The sequence below is a fragment of the Eurytemora carolleeae genome, unplaced genomic scaffold (genome assembly GCF_000591075.1).
Source record: "Eurytemora carolleeae unplaced genomic scaffold, Eaff_2.0 scaffold573, whole genome shotgun sequence".
Lineage (NCBI taxonomy): Eukaryota > Metazoa > Arthropoda > Copepoda > Calanoida > Temoridae > Eurytemora > Eurytemora carolleeae.
This window is the reverse complement of record NW_019397425.1, coordinates 168,403-189,707: the sequence shown is the minus strand read 5'-3', so window position 1 is coordinate 189,707 and position 21,305 is coordinate 168,403. Positions and strand designations below refer to the sequence as shown.

At 34.9% G+C, this 21,305-nt stretch overlaps 2 protein-coding genes across 3 annotated transcripts in view; both read right to left on the bottom strand.

Annotated features, from left to right (window-relative positions):
* Positions 1-20,976, bottom strand: part of LOC111714221 (uncharacterized) — a 22,509-nt gene extending 1,533 nt beyond the window's left edge. Inside the window, exons 1-33 of the mRNA XM_023489283.1 lie at positions 20,902-20,976; positions 19,976-20,032; positions 19,326-19,384; positions 18,884-18,990; positions 18,414-18,516; positions 17,754-17,801; positions 17,316-17,367; positions 16,769-16,838; positions 16,231-16,302; positions 15,915-16,030; positions 15,589-15,666; positions 13,671-13,804; positions 13,215-13,285; positions 12,373-12,425; positions 12,049-12,096; positions 11,577-11,659; positions 11,214-11,277; positions 11,042-11,139; positions 9,448-10,003; positions 7,090-9,231; positions 6,867-6,967; positions 6,330-6,452; positions 6,009-6,107; positions 5,650-5,779; positions 5,012-5,207; positions 4,645-4,714; positions 4,046-4,117; positions 3,789-3,888; positions 3,574-3,644; positions 2,899-2,961; positions 1,942-1,999; positions 1,660-1,716; positions 1,132-1,206 (exon numbers count right to left, since the gene is read on the bottom strand). Coding sequence (XP_023345051.1) covers positions 1,132-1,206; positions 1,660-1,716; positions 1,942-1,999; positions 2,899-2,961; positions 3,574-3,644; positions 3,789-3,888; positions 4,046-4,117; positions 4,645-4,714; positions 5,012-5,207; positions 5,650-5,779; positions 6,009-6,107; positions 6,330-6,452; positions 6,867-6,967; positions 7,090-9,231; positions 9,448-10,003; positions 11,042-11,139; positions 11,214-11,277; positions 11,577-11,659; positions 12,049-12,096; positions 12,373-12,425; positions 13,215-13,285; positions 13,671-13,804; positions 15,589-15,666; positions 15,915-16,030; positions 16,231-16,302; positions 16,769-16,838; positions 17,316-17,367; positions 17,754-17,801; positions 18,414-18,516; positions 18,884-18,990; positions 19,326-19,384; positions 19,976-20,032; positions 20,902-20,955 — 5,280 coding nt within the window. The 5' untranslated portion in view covers positions 20,956-20,976. The remainder of the gene's footprint in view (positions 1-1,131; positions 1,207-1,659; positions 1,717-1,941; positions 2,000-2,898; positions 2,962-3,573; positions 3,645-3,788; positions 3,889-4,045; positions 4,118-4,644; positions 4,715-5,011; positions 5,208-5,649; positions 5,780-6,008; positions 6,108-6,329; positions 6,453-6,866; positions 6,968-7,089; positions 9,232-9,447; positions 10,004-11,041; positions 11,140-11,213; positions 11,278-11,576; positions 11,660-12,048; positions 12,097-12,372; positions 12,426-13,214; positions 13,286-13,670; positions 13,805-15,588; positions 15,667-15,914; positions 16,031-16,230; positions 16,303-16,768; positions 16,839-17,315; positions 17,368-17,753; positions 17,802-18,413; positions 18,517-18,883; positions 18,991-19,325; positions 19,385-19,975; positions 20,033-20,901) is intronic.
* The window catches only part of LOC111714215 (uncharacterized), a 28,531-nt gene continuing 28,191 nt past the window's right edge, over positions 20,966-21,305 (bottom strand). For both annotated transcript variants that reach the window (XM_023489275.1, XM_023489276.1), the window contains exon 29: positions 20,966-21,305. In XM_023489275.1, the coding sequence (XP_023345043.1) occupies positions 21,272-21,305 (34 nt within the window). In that variant the 3' untranslated portion in view covers positions 20,966-21,271.

The following is a 21,305-nucleotide window of genomic DNA, read 5'->3' as shown; positions in this document are numbered from 1 at the left end:
TAGAGAGTTTCCAGTAATGGAACTGTCTTGGGCGGATCGCCTAGTATAAGTCTTCTACCTAGGGTGACCGGTTCGGTTAGCCCATGGATACGTTTCGGCGGCTAGGAGCGCCGACCCCTATTTTATTGAATGATGGGTTGTCCTTTAATAATAACAATAATGCAATACTTGATCAGACAAAGCTTAGAAGGGTATTGTTAAAAATCTGAATTTTTTCATTTCTTTTCTTAATATTTTAGTTTGGGTGAGTGCAATGCAATTAAATGTAGAATGTATATAGATTGCCTGAGGAAGGGAAATGCAAGCAGATGTAATATTAAGAAAGCCCCCCCCCCCATCGTACGCCCCTGAAATTGGTCTAAAAAGAAATTTAGACTGGCATAAAAAAGTTCAAATTCGGGCATGCTTTGTTGTAAAAATCCGGTATATGCATAAGTTTGGGGGGTTGGGAATAAACTTTCCTGGACCAATAAAAGAAAAACAAGAATATAATAGGGTTAAGATAGAAAATAATTAAATATTAATGTTTAAAGAAACCAAATCCAAATCTAATTCATTCAGATTCTAGGAAATATTAAAAACATGATTCTACGTCATTTATTTTTATAAATATTTGTCCAACATATCAGAAAACATTCACTGAAATCTATTTTACGAATTTTTTAGTAAAAAAAACTAAAGAGGAAGGAGGATATGTAACCAACTTGAGCAATGAATGGGGAAGGATATTGTAAACCTATTAAAGGGACTTTAAGTGTAATTTCAAGTAACCCTCAATGCCGAACCCGATTAAAAACAGTAGCCTTATAACCTCTAACTGATCCAATAATTATTCTAGTTTAAATATGCTGAATTCTGAAAATTCCTGAAAGATTTCGTGCAATAGAAATGTGAAAGTCAGTTTTATGGGGAAACTACAATTTGAAATATTTAGTGTTTTAAATTATGAACATTGATATCTAATTCATACTTGATCAGAACAATCTTTTAAGGGTACCGTAGTGAATCAGACAATGCAATCTAAGCATGGAAGGTCACTTGAAATTACGCTTACTATCCCTTTAAGTACTGAATGAAGGAGGAAATATAAACTCCATGAGTACTGAATGAGTATAGAAACCTCTTTAATACCTGGAATAAAGAGAGCTTAACGTCAGCATTCTGTACACTTGGCTCATCCTCATCAAACCTCCAAACACTTGTATCCTGCTCACAACACATTCACAATTCATATTTTGTGCTTTACCAACCTGGCGGTCTTGGTCTCCCAAACTGGGTTGGCTTTTAGATCATCTACCATTAATTGAGTGATTGATTGATTGATATATACAATGCAATGATATTAAATAATTAAATGGATTCTTAGTTTGAAGCACTCCATCCAAAACGGTGAAAAGACCTTGATTTTATATAAAATATTCTTCAAGGGCAGTTTTAAGTACGGTAAAGTCCAAATGAAACACCTGATTCACAAACAGTTTCTTTTAATTCTAATTGTGATGATCACTGATCAGTGAGACCCACTGTAGTTAACTCGGTACATGACTAATCTCTTTAACTGCAAGGATTCAGTATTTTACACAAAGTTTGGGCGCATGTGGTTCACCTTTCTTTGCCAATATTGGGATATATATATATAAAAATTGATTAAATGTGTTCCTTGTTTTTACCACAGAGAAACAATGTTCCTTCCAAACCATACTTAGGTATCAAAACCTAAAAATGTTAAAATAAATTTGTTTTTAAATCTCCAAACCCAAAGTGGCTTTACTAAATCAGGTCTAAAAAGGGGTAAACAAACATTTTAAATAGTTCAGTTAATTTGTTTAATCAGTAATCATAAATAAAAAAAACCCTTAATATTAACATTTAGAATTAATGAAGTAAAATTGATTTAGTTGTACAATATATTTAAATCGATCAATAAATAAGAAACCTAACCTGCACAGCGTTTTGTCTGATATACAAAATGTATCCTGTCTCATCCCTCACTCGTCCTCTACATTAATCATGTCAAAGTTAGAAATAAAAATAATATTAAGAAAGGAAAAACATTGGACGCAAGATATGGGGTCAAATCTTTTGTATTGTTAAACCTTTCCAAAAGTACAAACTTATATTTTATACAGTCCGTAAAACTAAAGGGGATGGTGGAGTTGGCACATTTGATGTAGGGGGGGGGGGCCCTGCCTTCATTTTTGGTTCAAATCTTCCAATTTTTTGGATGCACGCCTAATTAGTGATCGAAATTCCTAAAATAAAATAAAATTGAATTTTAATGACCTCTAATGACCTCTAATGACCTCCACAAATAGAAAATATTTCAACTATGGCTTTATGCACATCAAACGAAAGCTAGGGACCCAGGGAATACAGTAGCACCAAAAATCCAGTGTTTGACCTTCTAATGACCTCTTCCCCCCCCTACATCAAATGTGCCAACTCCACCATCCCCTTTATTTCTTAAAGAAAATAACAGCCAAGTTTTAAAAGGATATTAAACACTTAATCTATCAAACTCGAAGGTCTATGCTGTATACATCAAGTCAAGCCTGGTAGATTTTCATTATTTAATTCATAAGCTCCCACCTTAGATCATCAAATAATGCTTGTCTTGTCTTTGACTACAGATATTGTCGACATTATAATGAACCTCCAAAAAAGACTTGCATGCCCGATTCAAAGAAACAATTTTTTAAACTCTTTTGGACAAAAAGACGAATATATTCTTGTTTTTTCTTCTGTGGCTTCTCTTTTGAAGTAAAATGCGAATTTACGCAGCAGAGAGAAGGAAAAAAATTGACAGAATTCAGCACATTTTTAATTGTGAATTGGGCATGCCAGTATTTAGTTAGGAGTCATTCGTAGTTACGTTGGCAGTTCCTTTAAGTAAGCTACCTGAAGAAGATATGCGTGTAAAGATTGACAGAAGCTCGCCCTGCATACTGCGCCATACGATGTCTGACACGCAAATTGGGTAATTCAATCAAAATATACTGGGTCAAAGAGCTATAAGTTTATGGAAAGCCAGTCAAGAACGAAATTGTTTGAAGATTTTACTTATGACTCTCAATAGATATGTCTGTCATAACGTACATTTTGTTCCTTTAAAGGGAGTGTTCGCCGAAAAATGAAAGGAGGTATTGATTTACGGCGAAAAATAAGCGCTTTTGATCGCTACTAATCTTACTTCTATCTGTTGCGTCAATTAGGAGAAAATTGTTAAAAACGACTTATGCTGAATAACGTAGCGTACATACAAATTCAGAAAGTTGCAACATTCAACTCGGATCGTAAAAAATCAATTTAATTCAAAACAAATCATTCAGACATTACAACCATTAATAATCATCGATCATTTTTCGACGCATTCGTGTATGTTGATATTTCATTTTTTTCGCCGTAAGCCTGTACCCCCTTTCATTTTTCGCGAACACTCCCTGTAAGATATCATCATCGACAATGTTCGTAAAAATGTTTAACCCTCAGAATATAAATTGATTCATATCTCTCCAAAATATAGAATTACGGTTACCAGTTTTAAACAAGACAATTTTTTGTCCCAATATTTTCCTATAATTGATTTGTTCAGCAATTTTCTGCGTGGATTTCTTGTCAACAAGATTGGCGTAAGTTGCGTCAGCCTAAAACATTAATTTGTAACAATTTATAAAAAATGATACAAATGGGTGTAGGAAAACAAATATTTTTCCTTGATTATTACAATAAAAGAAACAAAATATTAAAGACCTCCAGAGTGGTGGTCACTAGTCATTGTCATGTTATACCTGTATAGATACTGCTAGAAGTCTGTGGACCATAACATCAGCATACCGGCGGATAGGAGAGGTGAAGTGAGTATAGATCGGACAAGCTAATCCATAATGTCTGGAATATTTAAATGTAAGCAAAAATCTTTTATAAATGCAGAAAATATATATCTAGAATTCATAAATCGCCATAATCATCAAATGAAAATAGGCGAAATTGATTATAAAGAAAGGTAAAAATAAAACTGTAAAAAAATTAAATAAAAAATAGTGACCTGAATAATGGTTCCTCTATTGTACCGCTAGCAAAGTAAACAGCCTGCATCATACAACGGGTAGCGATCATCCTAAAATAATTAATAAATTCAATTAATGCAAGTATTAAAATCCATCTGATAATTTTAAAGATTTAGTTGGTCTTCAACTCCTTCAACCTAAAATGATTAGCCCCCCCCCCCCCCTATTTATCGCGGCATTAGTACATGTCGACACAATTTTATGTAACCTCTATTCTTGGAGCGGGAATTCGGAATTTTTTGTTCCTATTTTCAAAATAGCTTCTCAACAAAACGGGAAAAATATCTGTCTTAATAAACTATAATGTGTGAAAAGTTAAAAATCTAGTTTTTTAGTCTTCAGTCATTAATTTTGGCTCTTTTTGAGTCTTTTAAAAAAATTTTAAAAAATTTTTCACCTGCGGCTAGATTTTTTGTTCCGAATTATGAATTTTTTTTGTTCCTAAAAAATCTTGCCCCCCCCCTCACTTAAATCCTCTTTCCGCCCCTGAAAAAGGGTACCGTTGTTAATCGGGCATAAACTACTTAAAATACGTAGTTGGTCCCTTCAATTATGTGGATTGTGAAAACCTATTTACCTAAGCATTGTATTCAGATAAGGACGTTTAGGATCCGCGGCAGCATTTAAAGAATCTGCTAGTTGTTTACCTAAAAAACATGGTTTTAAACCTAGAATTATATTATGATTATATGCTATTGCTCAACCTTAAATAAATGATTATATGCTATTGCTCAACCTTAAAAAAATGAATATATGCTATTGCTCAACCTTGATAAATGATTATATGCTATTGCTCAGCCTTGATAAATGATTATATGCTATTGCTCAACCTTAAATAAATGATTATAAAATTTGGAGAGAAAGTATTAAAAATATAATTAAAAGTTAATGTCCCACTTCATATCTTGGTGTACAAGAGAAGGTGGGCAGGGGGCGGTAAATACCTGTCTCGAGGTTAATTTCGAACCCTTGTTGTTTCGCAGCTTTGACAAGCGGATCAAAGTTTGAGGGCGGAGGTGCCGGATGACGCCTCAAAATGGCGCAGTCCGGGAAATCTCTGTAAATTCTCTCGGCAGCGGAGATATTTGCCGCCAACATGAACTCCTCAACCATACTGTTGGTCTCACGAACCACCTTAGCCTAGAAACAATCAATTAATAATTAAATTTATTAGTCAAAAATTACAAACAGCAATAATTTTCTGCACCTTAAAAAAGAATCAACTAAGTATCTTCGACACATCCTTCAATCCTTTTAACTAATCAACTAGTAAATCAAATCAAAAATAAATAATTCAATTCTCCAATCAACCAATCAATCAATCAGTCAATCACCCGACCAATCAATCAATCAATCAATCGATTTAAAATTCAAATTCAAAATAAAATTAAAACTAAAATTCAAACTCAAACTCAAACTCAAACTCAAACTCAAACTCAAACTCAAACTCAAACTCAAACTCAAACTCAAACTCAAACTCAAACTCAAACTCAAACTCAAACTCAAACTCAAATGTAATATATATATTTACTTCACGATTTAATCTTCAGGATGTACTGTACATGATAAAAAGGAACACTACCTGCACATCTATAGGATCTGCGGTCTCGCTGTCCACACTAAATCTTACTTCGCTAGATGCTAGAACTAAAGCACCGTTTCCTACACGGCGCTCTTTCAGCTTTTTAGACAGGGCTAACAGGATTCGAAGACTAAACAAATAGAATTCAAAACGGTTCTAATTTTGTTTAAAAGGACAAAATGAGCCAATGAGGTATTTATCTTCCCACGAGCAATTCAATTCATCTGTGTCTCGCTTTTGTTCAATCATTCAATCATTGCGTAAACGTTAATTCTCTTTCCATTTACATGTAAAGATTTTTAAGAACCCATATTGTAAACTTTAGTACATATCTAGTGTACAGCACACCCGTGTCTAACCTTGCTGCAATATTGCTGGTGTCCTCAGGGTTGTCTATTCTGTTCTGGGCAGCTTCATAAGTCATAGCTTCCCTTGATTTAATGATGCTCTTGTGAAACCTATAATATATAAATACTAGAACATGCTCATAGACTATTCACCGAGAAATAATAAAAGTTTAGCCTTAAAAACGATTTCAGTAGTCATGAATTCGCGGGCTTATAATAGGAGTTGAATTCAATGAATTACGTTTCTTTCCCTCTCGCCCTCTACACCCATTTCAAATGGTTTCAAGCTTCTTGGCAATAACTAATTGATAGCATCAAATGAAATTCTCTTACTTGGTGGATTTGATTTGTGCGTCAGGCGTCATCTCCCAGACACAGGAGAAACTGAACCTTTCCACACCCCCACGGAGGGAACACAGATTACCAGATAGCAGTTCAGGAACCATATCTATTCTCCTGAATCATACAAAGTTACCAGATAGAGTTCAGGAACCATATCTTTTGTCCTGAATCACATACACTAAGTTACCAGATAGTAGTTCAGGAACCATATTTAATCTCCAGAATCATATACATATAAAACATAGGAGTTTAGGAACCATTTCTTTTCATGAATCAAAGCAAAGTTTACATGAGAACAGCCTCTCCTAAATCATTAACTGCTTTGTATCTTATCTCAAGTTGAGCTATATTATTGTTAAATGAAATTTTCTTCATTTTAATATTCAAATAAAATAACAACAAATTAAATGATAAAAATATGTCTGTTAATCCGATTTTTGTAATCGGATTAACAGACATAACATAACATAACATAACATAACATAACATAACATAACATAAAATAACATAACAGACTGAATCTCTGACCTATCTGTTAGGTAGACAGTTGTACATCTGTCAGCAGCTTCTAGATCTATTGCAGTGTTTGGACGGATAAAATGGGATACATCTGCTATATGTACACCAACCTAGGGATATATACTATTTTTATGTCATTTTAACATTGAATTATTAATGAAATCCCCAGAAAACCATGAGGTTTGAGGTTAGAGAACCAATGCCCCCCCATACCATGCCAGCCCCCCTCCACAATACCCCTAAATGTTCCACCAAACCCTATGTGGCGTAGTTTAGTGTACAACAATTCCCTGCACACAGAGTCATAGGCTTTTGCAATATCGCAGAAAGCCAGAGAGATACATTGTTTCTTCCTCTTGGCCACTCTTAGCGCAGCCAAAATCATTAACACGCAGTCTGTTGTGGAACGTTTCTGCCTGAATCCATATTGAACCGAACCATAGAAGCCTTCTCGTTCACATATCTTATTCATGCGTTTGTGAATGATTTTAGTTATTATACTTAACATTACACTTGATACTGTTATCGGACGTTTCTTTGACACCTCTAGAGATGGCTCCTTTTTGTCAATCAGAGTCATTTTCCCTGTTTGCAATGCCCCAGGCACCTTTCCCTCCATTAGGGACTCATTTATAATACCTGTTATCAATGTTATCATTGTGGGACTAGCCCCTTTTAGCATAGCTGATGAGACATTATCCACCCCTGCTGCTCTATCCAACTTCAGGGATCTGATGACCTCCCGTACCTCTCTTTCATTAGTAGGGCAACACACCTCTTCCTCATAGGCAAACTCTTCTCTCTCTTTTGGAATCCACTTCTCGTTATTTGTTGCACTTTTAACCCGCACTTCCTTCACCAATTGTTCTCCCCTTGTAGTGAAGATCTTTGACTTCATACCCAAAGACATCTTTGCCAGTTCCGTTACCACCAAGTCCTTTAATTCATTGAATTCCGTAACCAAACGACCATCAGGGGCTTTCAAAGCAGAAAAATGACCCTTATTTTTAGTAACCCTTTTAGCTAATCTCCAAAAACGGTCGCTAGTGTAGCTGTCCTTTAACCTCCCACTCTTAGCAAGCCTATCCTGGATAACCATGCGCTGTTTCCTGATTTCGTCACCCAAATCGGCATTCTCAGTTACTGCTTTCGCCAGTAGGGTCTGATCACACTCATCCCAGACAATTCCATTAAGCATCTTATTTATTTTTGCCACTGACAGCCGCCTCTCAACCTGAGCCACACGCCTACGTTCTTGCTGTAGCCTTTTAAGTTTTCTATTCTTGTGCTTGACACCTTTAGCTTGCCTAGTGCCATACGCCTCCACATTGGATGAGACCAGAATCTGTTGGACGTTGACCAATTTCTCATCTAATGGCAATGAGTCCCAGTCGATCTCGTTGATATGTCTGTCCATGATCCTGTGGGCCAAACCTATATCTCGGTCTTTTTTAAGAAAAAGCCCCTTTTTCTTGGGAAGTTCTATATGCTCCTTGGTATCTGGGAGAATAACTTCAACGTACACTGCCACATGGTCACTCCCTGAAAACCATTGAAGTTGTTCGTCAATAATCATTCTAGCTATGCTGTTTTTAAGGGCCCTCGACACCAGAACATAGTCCAGCACCGTGCTCGATAAAGGAGTTATTCGAGTGAACAAGCCTGAACAGAGTTCCTTATCCTGATTCAGCATTAGCAAATTATTATTCCTCACAAAATTTAAAAGCTTCTCTCCGTTTGTATTTGTACCTGGCCTGTTTCCCTCAATACCGTCTGGCGGAGTACCCACATGTGCATTCATATCACCTATTATCATGCATAGATATCCATCTTCAGTTCGTGACCTGACCTCACCCTGTAATGCTTCATATATACAATCATTCCAGGCAATATATTCATTATTTGCTGTAACCTCAGCCGCCATGTAGACCGAACAAATTGCTATCTTGCAGTTGTTATTGTGGACCAGAATCCAAACTCTTTCACTACTGATCCACTCTGAACCCTCTACCTCTGGGTTCCAAACCAAGCAGTTTAGTCGTTCTGACCTTAGGACCAATTTGCCTCCTCCCTTTTTTAAGCCCATCCCTCTTTCTAAGTAGATTGGGTTCCAAGGATCTATCAAAGTCATATCTTCATTACTCCCCCGCTTTAAGTGAGTTTCATCCACAAACAGGAGGTCAATCTGCCCCCCCTCCATAGCATCTGCAATTTCCTGCTGTTTACACAAGCTAGCTACACCATTGCAATTCCAATAACAAATCCGTATCGGAGTTGACATACCTGCTGCCTTAGCTGCAGCTAACCGTAGACGATGAGCCTTAGCCCTTGCTCCATTTTGTTTCCCCATGCCTATCTTGGGCCAGTCCCCCACCTCACCAGAACCACAAAACAATACTATGATAATAACCCAACTGAACATGCGGTCCTCTTGCACCCAAAATCAAAATAAAGACAAAGAAATTTTTTCACCGTAATCACGTTTATCTGAAAAGTATAATATTGTGTTAAAACTAAGTCATTATGCATTAAACACGAATCCTGGCCCAAACTTAGCCAAGGCTAGTTCTCGTAAGACAGGATCTATGACCTGGTGGACAAGGCCACTGTGTGTAGGCATACCACACACACTGCAATCTAGGCCCCCAAGTGGGCATGCTCCCTGCTTGTGAGAATCTAGAAAACAAACATCACACAGTAACTTGGACTTACATTCAGACAGCATGTGCGTTGCAGTCTTACAGAATGAACACCATTTTCCAGAAGCCTGCCTGTTTACCAGCTGTTGGAGGACTATATCGTGATTCTTATCATTCTCAGTGAGTCTATCGACCTTAACTGTCAATGATGCAATAGCTGCCTTTATCTCACACATAACTCTGCCATTGACGGTCAGTTTGGCCATCATCTCAGACAGCATAGCCAATACGGGAGCGTTAACTGCTGCAGCATCCAGCCCAGCCCTAGTAGCGGCCAACCTTGATAAATCCTCCATTCCCAAGTCTGGAGTTGAGGGGGCCGACTGACTCAGATCACTCGATGACACTTGGTCCTCATCAGCTTTGTCAGGTCTGTTTAAGACTCCCTGCGCCCTAGTTACCCTCCTTCTATGCTCTGGTGATAAGTCTGTTGTAGAAATATAGTACCTACTCAGCAACTTTTCAAGGACTTCTACTAACGACAAGAGGCGATCGGGTCTTACTGCCCGTGGTGCATGAACCTTAACGGTGTTATAAACCTGCGTTATCTTATGTTTGGCTTTGTCATAGATCCCTGAGAGTGGTATAAGCTCTACTGTGCATCCATTAGCCTTTAAATAATCCTTAAGGGTTGACGCGGAGTGTGGTTCATTTTTCATGTAGAACATATCCTGTTCTATTTTTTCAATTTTCACAATCACTATATATGCAGCAACCATTTCTGAAAGTGAACCCACCATTCAAAACACAAACCAATCTAATAATATACCTCCCAACATTGTCATTTATCCCCTTTCCCCGTTATGATAGTCAACCCATGTAACTTTAATCCTAACATTGGGCAACATAACCCTAACCCCCCCCCCTGAGCAAAAATTAAGAAACTTTAATCCTAACACTGGACCACATACCCCTAACCCCCCCCCCCTTGAGCAAAATCTATTTCAAAAAAACCCTTATATTCAAGGCAATCTAATAATATACCTCGCATTTAGCCCCTTTCCCCGTTAAGTTAATCCCCCCAAACCCCCCCTTGAGTTAAAACTATTCCAAAAACCCTTATATTCAAGGCAAACAACTCCAAACTGTACCATTACTATTGGGCTAATTTATACATTTTGTCCCGTAATTGTGGTAATATTTGCACTAACTAGTAAGATCCACAATGATCAAACATCCTACAAATCTTCATTAATGCAATGAATACTATCAAAATCAAGGGTGCCTTACTACGACAGCCTTTATCCTCACTATAGATAGATAAATATCATATCAAATGAAAAATTTGAAAACAAAAATCGTTTTTTTAGCCTTTAACACCATCGGTCGCCCATGAGTGTAAACAAAAAATTTTCAGCCCATTCGGTTCAGCCGTTTGGCCGGCTATAGGCAACATATATATATGAATGTCTTGTTTTATTATATAGATATTAATTAACAAACTAAATATGTCATCAATTAAATAAGACTCGAGGTTAAATTCATCAAACCTTTCTAGTGATCTCCCAGGGGAGCTGGGGTAAACATTCCATAACAGCCTCACTGAAACTAGAGTGAGGAATATCATGCTCAAGCAGGAGAACCTAAACATTCATAGTGATATTAATATTTTAGAATTATTAATCACTATTTTTAATCTTGCTAAAATTTGTTTAACCTCGTTTTCCGTTGCTTTATCTCCGACCTTTCCTAAAGCGCGTACAAAGTGACCCAGGGGGTATCTGAACAAATAAAACAATTTTTAAAGATTTCCCAAAAATATTATAAATCAAGTTGAAAACTGAAATTAAAAGGCATATAGTTACAAAGATTTAGTCCTAAAGATGGACATGATTTTACCCTCTTTTTTGAAGATTTCCCAAAAATATTATAAATCAAGTTACAAAGATTTAGTCCTGACGATGGACAGGATTTTACCCTCTTTTTGGTATTTATATCAAATCTAATTTATCTTCCCTTAAAAATCTTTTTCTTGTGACAAAAAGTGAATGAAAATGAAGGAATGATTATTGATTAGTACCTTGATGTTCTAGGCCAGGAGTCTATGGCCACAATGATTCTCTGCCCCATCAGTTTATCAGCTTGTCTTGTCTCAATCCGAACCTAAGAATAACAATCATTTAATCAATCATATAAAAATAATTCTGAAATAATTTACAAAACATATTACTCCCAAGTAAGTGCAAACATAACTTTTTGAATGTGAACTCTAAAATATGTATTGAACATTTATTTTCCGGTTTTCTATGCTATTAAAATATACAATAAAAAAATAAATTTTAATCGCTTTTAATCCAAACAACAAAAATGAAACGTCATCAAACAACCTAAATAGCAATATCTCTTATACAATTCTAATATTTTTGTCTATAGTTTCGGTTAGTTAATTAATAGGAACCAACAAGAGTGAAATCAGATTTCGATAAACATTCTTCTTTTTTATTATAAACATTCCCAAAATAAAAACAATGTTTAAGTCTAATATTTTTTACCTTTGGAATTTTTCTTTCAGCTGCAACGAAAATGTGCCTGTATGCACCCTAGAGAAAAAAAACTATATCATAAAAAAGTAGAAAACATTTTCACCGACTGCATAATTAAAGAGAATGGATGAGTTACCCATTTTTTTTTAATCTGTATGGTAGATAATGCAGTGACCAGAACTAAAGCCCCCGATTTCAAGATAATTGATGGTGATTGATGATTATCATCATAATCAATTTTATTAATATTATTGTTATTAGAAGACCAACCCGTCATTATTATTCTTTACTTATCAAGCAATTATTCTTAACATTGATTTTTAATATTAATACCTTGACAGGATTTGCCTGCAGCATGCCGCAATACTGTCTCCACTTGCGCTTCACTTTAGAGAAAAAGAAAAAATAGAAAAATGCATTATGTACATTAATTAATTAATTATCCAATCCAATCAATCAATCATTATAGGGGTTGTTTTTTTCTGTTTGCCCCAAAACCAATGAGCTTTGATTGGTTTTGGAGGAAAAAATGAAGAAAAAAAAAGGTGAAAGGGAAAAGAAAAAAGAAAAAGAGAAGAGGGAAGGGAATAGGGGGACGGGAAAAATGGGAAGAGGGAAGGGGAAAAGGGACAAAAAGGAAGGGAAAAGGGGGAAGAGGGAAGAGAAATCAGTATCATAAATGCTTAAAAAAAACTAATGGGGGACTATGAAGTTGTCCTTTTTAGGGCACCAAAACGCTCCATTATAATACTAAAATCCAAATCTGTTTTGTAAAGGGGTCTGCCCCGCCACAATGGGCTTTAGAAACCTGTAAAATATACCTGTTCTTTAAGTTGTGGATTTGGGGCAAAAATATGATTCTGAAAGTGGAGGGAGGGGGGCAAAAATAGGAGTCTCACAACTAATATACATCCCTGCGGCGATCAAAACCAATCAATCAATAACTCATTTGATCCATCAACCAATCAACATTCAAGCTACCAATCAACCAACTAACCAACCAATCAACTATTTAATCAATCCATTAATCAACCAACCAACCAACCATTCATTCATTTATTCAATCACTTATTTAATCACCGATCAACAATCAATCTACAAAATCAACAATAATTAGAGGAAGGTGAAAAACAGATTTTGAGTGAGATTGATTATATGTTTTACTTTTTTTTTACCTATTCCTACAACCTTTCCGGTAAGCTGAATGTCTTTAGATTTGGCAGAGGTCTCTATAGTTTTCCGATCCCTTTAAATATAAAATTTCTGTTTATTATCTGTTTATTTGATATCCAGAAAAGTGTCTAAAATTGAACCAATCAGAGTGTAATTTGTTGAAACCGAACAGCCAATCAAAAGCCGGGAAATGGTCATCGGTCGAAACCCAGTACGAAATCCAAAAAGAGAGGATAAGAGCAGAAAATTAAAAGTGTCCAAAGTGGATATAGAAAACAAGCAATCGGTATCAAACATAAAAGTGTCCAGCTCAGGTAATTTATTGTTTTCAATGCAAATTAAGAGAAAGAACATGATTTTTTTCCCCCGACCAGATGGTAATAAAATGAAAAATGGTGTCAAGAGCAAGAGCTTACTCGCCAAGAGCAAGCACTTACTTGTGAAGAGCAAGAACTTACTTGTCAAGAGTATCTCCCTGATCGAATCCATCATCCTCGAGGACGACCTCCAGGGGTGCAGTCCACTCCGCCTTATCTAACAATAACACGGCAACAGTGTCCCCATCAACTGCTCGGTTCATAGCCTCCAATCCCTAGAAATTATATTCAAATTTTCTAGACAAAGAATAAAGCTCTCTAGTTTTTTTCTTTCTTAAATAAAATTAATAAAACCAAGAAAAGTTTAATCAATCAATTTAATAAATCAAAACATAAATATCGATTACTCATCAAAAAGAGGAGGTTTTAAGTCAATCATGAATTATGAAAAATCAAGAGTCATCAAATCAATTGATCATCAAGACGAAAATATCACAAATAAATCAAAATCAAAATGAACAAGTAAATCATTGTCCCATTAAAAAAAATCATTAAGAAATCATTTACATATATAAACAGGGGAATCAAAAATCAGTCAACAGAGCTAACAAAACCATCAATAAATAACTATAAAAACTTGTGAATCATGAATTAATAAAGAACTAACAGGTGAATCATATTATTTGTATTTCAATATTTTGGTTCAATGTTTACCAGGGAATACACCAGCAACGTACCAACTGTGGAACCACTTTTCAGTGCTAGTTCTGTTGATAATATTTTATTTACAGCTAATGATGTGAGAGAGAAAATTGACAAACTAAAACCTGGATCCAGGGCCGGAAATATCACCACCAAAACAGTATTTCATTAATATTCTAGCTTCTCCGTTAGCAATGATATATAATAATTCAATATTGACAGGTGAAGCTCCTTATGACTGGAGATGTGCAAATAACATTAATATCTTTAAATAAATAGGGCTCTAAAAAATTACCTGAGAATTACAGACCTGTCTCTTTAACCTATATTCCATGTAAGATGATGGAATCCATCATAAAAGACAAGGTTATGGATCATTTAATTAATAATCAGCTGATCAAGGATACCCAGCATGGTTTCATGTCTAATTTGTTGGAATTTTTGGAATTTGTGACCGAAGAGTTTGATAGTGGTCATCCACTAGATGTAATTTATCTAGACTTCAGCCAGGCATTTGACAAAGTGCGATGGCTGAGAGTAATAGAAAAGTTTAAATCCCATACTGTTACTAGTAAAACATTAACATGAATTCATAATTGGCGTACAAACCGTAAACAGAGAACTAAGGTAAATGGAGAATTCTCTGATTGGCGTGATGTCGAGCCAAGGGCTCCACAAGGTACAGTCCTTGGCCAAGGGGATTCCTAGAAAACATTTATGATCTTGACACTGTATCCATCTAAATTGACATTATTCACAAAACACTGAAACCCTCCACAGTGTGCAGGTGCTGCATTAAATGCTAACATAGTGCTTGGTCAAATCTTTAGAAATTTTCATTTCAGGGAAAAGAAGTTTTTTCTTAATCTTTATAAACAACATGTTCGATGCCTCCTTGTATTTAGCACTCCTGTATGGTCTCCTTGGTCTGAATCTGATAAAGAAACCTTGGGAAAAAATCAAAAACAAGCAGTTAACATGGTTTCTGCCTGAACCAATGCAAACTATGTAGATACGTTGAAAGAGTTAAATCTCCAGTCTTTAGAGGATCAGCGTGACAGGGTAAACCCAGAATCCTTGTTCAGAACAAAAGAAAATAGTGTTGGGTTAAGATTTACTAGAAACCAACAGAGTGAACAGTGATGTAAGGAAATAGTTTTTCAGTCAGTGCGTGATTTTTAAGTGGAATATGCAGATTTATTATGCTAACCACTGTAACTCCTACTACAAAAACTAAAACCAAATTATAAATACAAAAAAAACAAAAAGTAAGTTGATTATTTATAAAAACAAGTAAATCATAAATTAATCAATAATCAAAAAAAGGGAAAGGTAAATTAATGAATGAGTTAGTTACCTGAACTAAAATGGGATCCTTTCCCTCTACATTAACCGTTCCCTCAAGGAAACTGGTTCTGCTTAGATAGAATACTCCCTGCAGTACGTTATTAGTTACATATTTGTATTTGATCATGGTACTGCAAATATTTTTAGAAGAAAAAGAATTTCTAGAGAGGAAGGGAGGGGGGTTGAATTTCCAAAAGGNGGGTTCAAGAAAATGTTAAACCTATGATTCTGTCTCTATGGACCATGGAAAATAGCCAATAACCTTATAAACATGGATTTGGTGAGTGTAGAGATTGAAACTCATTTTACTAGACACCCATCAATATGGTGCCATACCTGGAAAAGTTTCTTTCCCTTGACCCCAGCTGAGATCTGAGTTTGAGAAAGGTGTTCAGGGAACAGAAACTTCTTCCCGAATCCATCCTCACTTCCCTCCTTCTTCTTTATCTTATCTAGTAAACAAATTAGTTTTGTGACAAAAATAAGTGAGTTTTATAAAAACCACTATTCATAAGAGGTTGGGTTCAGAATCTCCCAAATTCATCATGCCTATGCCCACACCAGCCCACCCCCCCTCCTCCCGCACACTAACGCCATTTGATGGGTAAGAATTTTGTTAATGTTATAATCCCTCTATTATGTCAAGTTTTACCTATAAGACTAGGAAACTCTGATATACTGGCAACATACTCAGCTACGGAATATGCGGTCAACTTCTCCTCAACTAATCAGGCATTTATTCATTTGTTCATTTGTTCATTTGTTCATTTATTCATTTATTCACTTATTAATAATCACAGTAAGAACCAGAAACAGTGAAGTTCTTGTCGTCTTCTATCTCTTTAAATTATAATATGTAATGAAGGATTTTGTGATTTGCAACTGGACTACTTCTAAGCAAGGCCCAATCATTTATTGAGACAAATCCAAAGAGAAATTTCATAAGAAAAAGGAAGAAGGAAGACGAAATTCATTCCAGCATTTTGATTATTGATACAAATTAAAACAATGTCTATCTAAACTTTTTTTAATTTATTTTTTCTTCACATACATAATTAATGTTTTTATTAATTAATTAAAATTCTGCAAAATAAAACGACCAAAAATGTTTTGTTTTTTAAATCTAGTTAATGAATGAATGGGTGTAAGTACTAATTAAGCAAGGATAGGTGAATGCATGAATGAAATTCCTGCAAGCTCTCTATTTCTTCTGTCATCCGAGAGTAGAACTACACCCTGGCCCTTGGCACCAGAGGACTCCTTAATTTTAAACATTATCCATAATTGCTTACAATTTTCAGTAAAAATAAGTTTAAAGGGACTGAAAGTGTAATTTCAAGTGACCCTCCATCTGCAGATTGTTTTGTCCGAACAGTAAACTGACTGATCAAGATTATCGGACATTTCCTAATTAATCTACAGGAACGCAGTTGTTAAACAAGCTGTTTTATATTTGAAAATTATAAATATTCCCATTCTAGTCGTAGCAGAAGATAAACATTTTCCTTCCAAATTTTTAAATCCGCTTTAAAGGGAGTGTTCGTGAAAAATAAAAGGGGTTATAGGCTTACGGCGAAAAATAAGCACTTTTGATTAAAATGGTTTTCGATAGATTTACACACAAATATCTCTGTACGAACAGAAAAAGGTTTAATAGGGTACCTTTGTAAATCAGGCCCCCAAATTTTACCCATTTTCCGATATCATTGTCGTGTATATTTCCTTGTTTATTATTACCTTCCAATGTTCTAAAAACCATGCACATGAAACCCTGATTGCTCGATCATTTCTAAACAAATTCTTCTTATAAAATCATATTATATCTCACATTTGAGTATCAATCAATCAACTTTTAAGTAATAGAAGAGGACATTAAATATCCTTTAAACTACATAAACTATTATAATCGATAGTTGTGACGTCATCTCAGACATCGAGTTTTGAGATTCGACAATAACTGGTTTTTTCTCTCTCGCCGCAATACAAAATAATTACGATGGAAATATTCGTGCTTTGAACGTCTAATATTTATTCTACAGTCTGTGCTTATAACTTCAGGAAAATAGAAAAAAAACAATAAAAAAGATAAGGATGATTTTTTCTTCAGGGAGAAGAAGTATCACAAAAACATTTAAACTTGATGTCTAATCTAGTTTGTATGAATGAAAATAAAACCTGTCATTTGCACTTTCACCCGGTTCTCTCTCTACGTAAGTCTCTTTCCTAATAATAGTAATTTTAAAAAAAATATTTGAAGCTTCTAGCAAAAAAATAAAGTTTTTTTTTCAGTACATTCGCTGCTGACAAAAAAGAAATTTCAATTTTTTTAATAAATCATTTTCTCCCAAGGTTACTTTGTTCACTTCAGTCCAGTTAAAATATATCAATTTCTAAGGGAAAACCAGAAGAAAAAGTTTTAGAAATGAGAATGAGTAACTTTACCCCCCCCCCCCCACACCACTAACCAACTCTATGATTGCCCAGCCAAGCCGACCCCTCTGACCCCGAGATCCATTTTGGATGACGGGATCATCCTTCTAAGATTCCAGACAGGGGTATATATTTTCCTAAAAAATCATTTCCCTCCCTTATCATTTGACATTTTTTCCCCCACAACTCTTATAGGGTTTTATTCGATAAATGATTTTTAGGGGGAAGGGGGGGGGGGTAAAAAGTATGAAAAAGATGAAAAAATCTGCCTTTTCGTGTCCAATTATTCATTTTCCCCTAGATCTTAAAAAAAATACTTAAAAATGTATATCCTGACTCCAGACCTGCTGAGAAGACGATCCCAAATTAGAAACGCTAAAACAATATCAACTGCTGTAGATATACCTGTGCTCGTTGACGAAAACGTAGAAGTGTCTGTCCGGGTTGGAGATGATATCCTTTAACCGTTTATAGATTGGAGAACTACGGTGCCGAACCTCTTCTAGAACTAAAACAGGAATATATGAGATCCGGAACTACACTTTTCAGATCCGGGTTCCGGATCTATTTTTCCTTGTAGATCCGGATTTACGTCCTGAAACCTTGACACAATACATCTAAGGCTCCTAACTATTAAAGTTTCGTCGTTTGAAATTTAGTAAATTATAGGAAAAAGTCGAGAAAGTTAAAATATTAAAATCATTAAATAAAATGTTCTCTTTGTGGATGAATAATTTTTTCCTTAAAGATAAAGACGCAGGATCACTTCTTATGAGGCACAATTAGGACATGCACCTTCATTCTTTATGTACTCGGATAAAAGATATGATAGGAAAATCAATTTTTCAGGAAAAGTGAGCCAATGAATTGAATACCTGTGTTAAGAATTATGACATTGTTTAATCCTTCTGATTCTAACATGTCGATCTGCTCCAGCACAACATTGGTGTCCAATACCAGGTAGTGGGGACTCTTCTCAATACTAATCAGATATACAGATCAATTGATTTATCAACCAGTGCCTAGAATCCATTTGATCTTGATACGGGTCCGGATCCTGGATCCGCACCGGAAGAAATGGATCCGGATTCAGGTCATAAACATTTCGATAAAATATAAATAAGGGAACAAATATAAATGAGTAAATAAATACAAACATGAATGAAAGATTAAAAAAGAATAAAAAATTGTATCTTATTTAGAAAAAAAAATTATCATCTGATCGAAACTTAAGAAACAAATAAGAAATACGGCGCTTAAACATTAGTAGTAAAGGTATTTAAGTGACAAGGCTAGTTTTCTATAATATGAACAAACCTTGCGATAGATTTTGGCTTTTTAGAGAGCTTTGCATTTTCTTCTTCCTGGTCACACAGCTAAATATGCGTGTTTTATTACTTAAAATTCTGAACCCTAGAACCCTAGTGTTTATTTAGTAATAAATGGGTCATATGTAAAATAAGAATTAAACCAAATGACATCCTACTAATTTCTACGAAATTACGGTTGGCTGCCTATTTGTATAATAATTAGTTTTTTTGTCAAAGTTGTAGTAAAATTCTTATTATCAAAAAAAGGGTTGGGCATCGTTTTTTTTGGGGGGGTTTTAGGCTCGACTCAAACAAAAATCTACAAAGTTTTAGGTAATTAAAACTTTTATCATCAGTTTTTCTTTTCTGCAATTTTGCAACATTTCGATAAGACCGAAGATTTAAGCTTAATAGAAGCAAAATCAATCGTGGGTTAAAGAACGGGTTGAAAAATCTTCTGTCAAAGTCAAAATTGCGCATTGGGTAATAAAAGCTGGAGAATACAATTTTAAAATATGTTTTAACTACTAAGATTTTTATGAATTTTTCTTGAAGTCTAAAAATCCTGATTGTTTAAATAAACGAATAATATTGATGATAATGTCCAACGAGAGGGGGGGGGCAAGCGACTTGCCTTGCCCCTTCGTCCAACTATACCTGGCAACTAGGGTGTCCACACCAAATATCATCTCGAAGATAGTGTTCTCGAACTACCTAACATCAAATCATCAATCCAAATCTAATCAAAACTTACCAGATCAAATCTAATCAAAACATACTATATCAAATCTAATCATAACATACCAGATCAAATCTAATCAAAACATACCAGATCAAATCTAATCTAAACATACCAAATCAAATATAATCAAAACTTACCAGATCAAATCTAATCAAAACATACCATATCAAATCTAATCAAAACTTACCAAATCAAATCTAATCAAAACATACCAGATCAAATCTAATCAAAACTTACCAGATCAAATCTAATCTAAACATACCAAATCAAATCTAATCAAAACTTACCAGATCAAATCTAATCAAAACATACCAGATCAAATCTTATCAAAACTTACCAGATTAAATATAATCAAAACTTACCAGATCAAATCTAATCAAAACTTACCAGATCAAATCTAATCAAAACGTAACAGATCAAATCTAAACAAAACTTACCAGATCAAATATAATCAAAACTTACCAGATCAAATCTAATCAAAACATACCAGATCAAAATTAATCAAAACATACTAGATCAAATCTATACAAGATCACAAATCTAATAAAAAAATACCAGATCAAGCCCGGTAAACCCAAACCCAAATCCAAACCCAACCCAACCCAACCCAACCCAACCCAACCCAATCAAACCGAATCAAACCAAAGTAAACCAAATCAAAACAAACCAAAACAAACCAAAGTAAATGAAATCAAATCAAGCCTAATCAAATCCTATCAAGTCAAATAAAACTAAATCAAACCATAAATCTTTATAATATAATAATAACAAACCGAAACAAATAAAAAAGGACGATTCTTTAATAATTTCAATTTGAGAAGATTTTGATAGTTTGTTTTACCTTAATGATATTACCACGTCGGGTTTTCCTCAGAAAAACTTTTTGCGTCAACATATTCGTTTAGTCTGAAAAAAGATAATCTGAACAATGATTAATGATGACATACGATTAATTAACAATAAACAAAAGAAAACAATGCAAATAACAATGTATCTTATGCATTAATTCTTGACAATACATATAATTTTCCACAAAGATTTAATTTGCTACAATTATTCTGTCTGCGACCCATGTGTGTTTATGCTCTTGAGTGAAGTGTACACTAGGGCTGTTCAAATCTAAAGGAAGGTCTTCAAAACATTGTTTCGGTATGCAGAACTAATATTGCGAAAAGATCTGCCGAATTTCTCGTGGATTTCTTCCGATTCCTCTAGTTCTTTATTTTGTAAATGCTACGGATATTC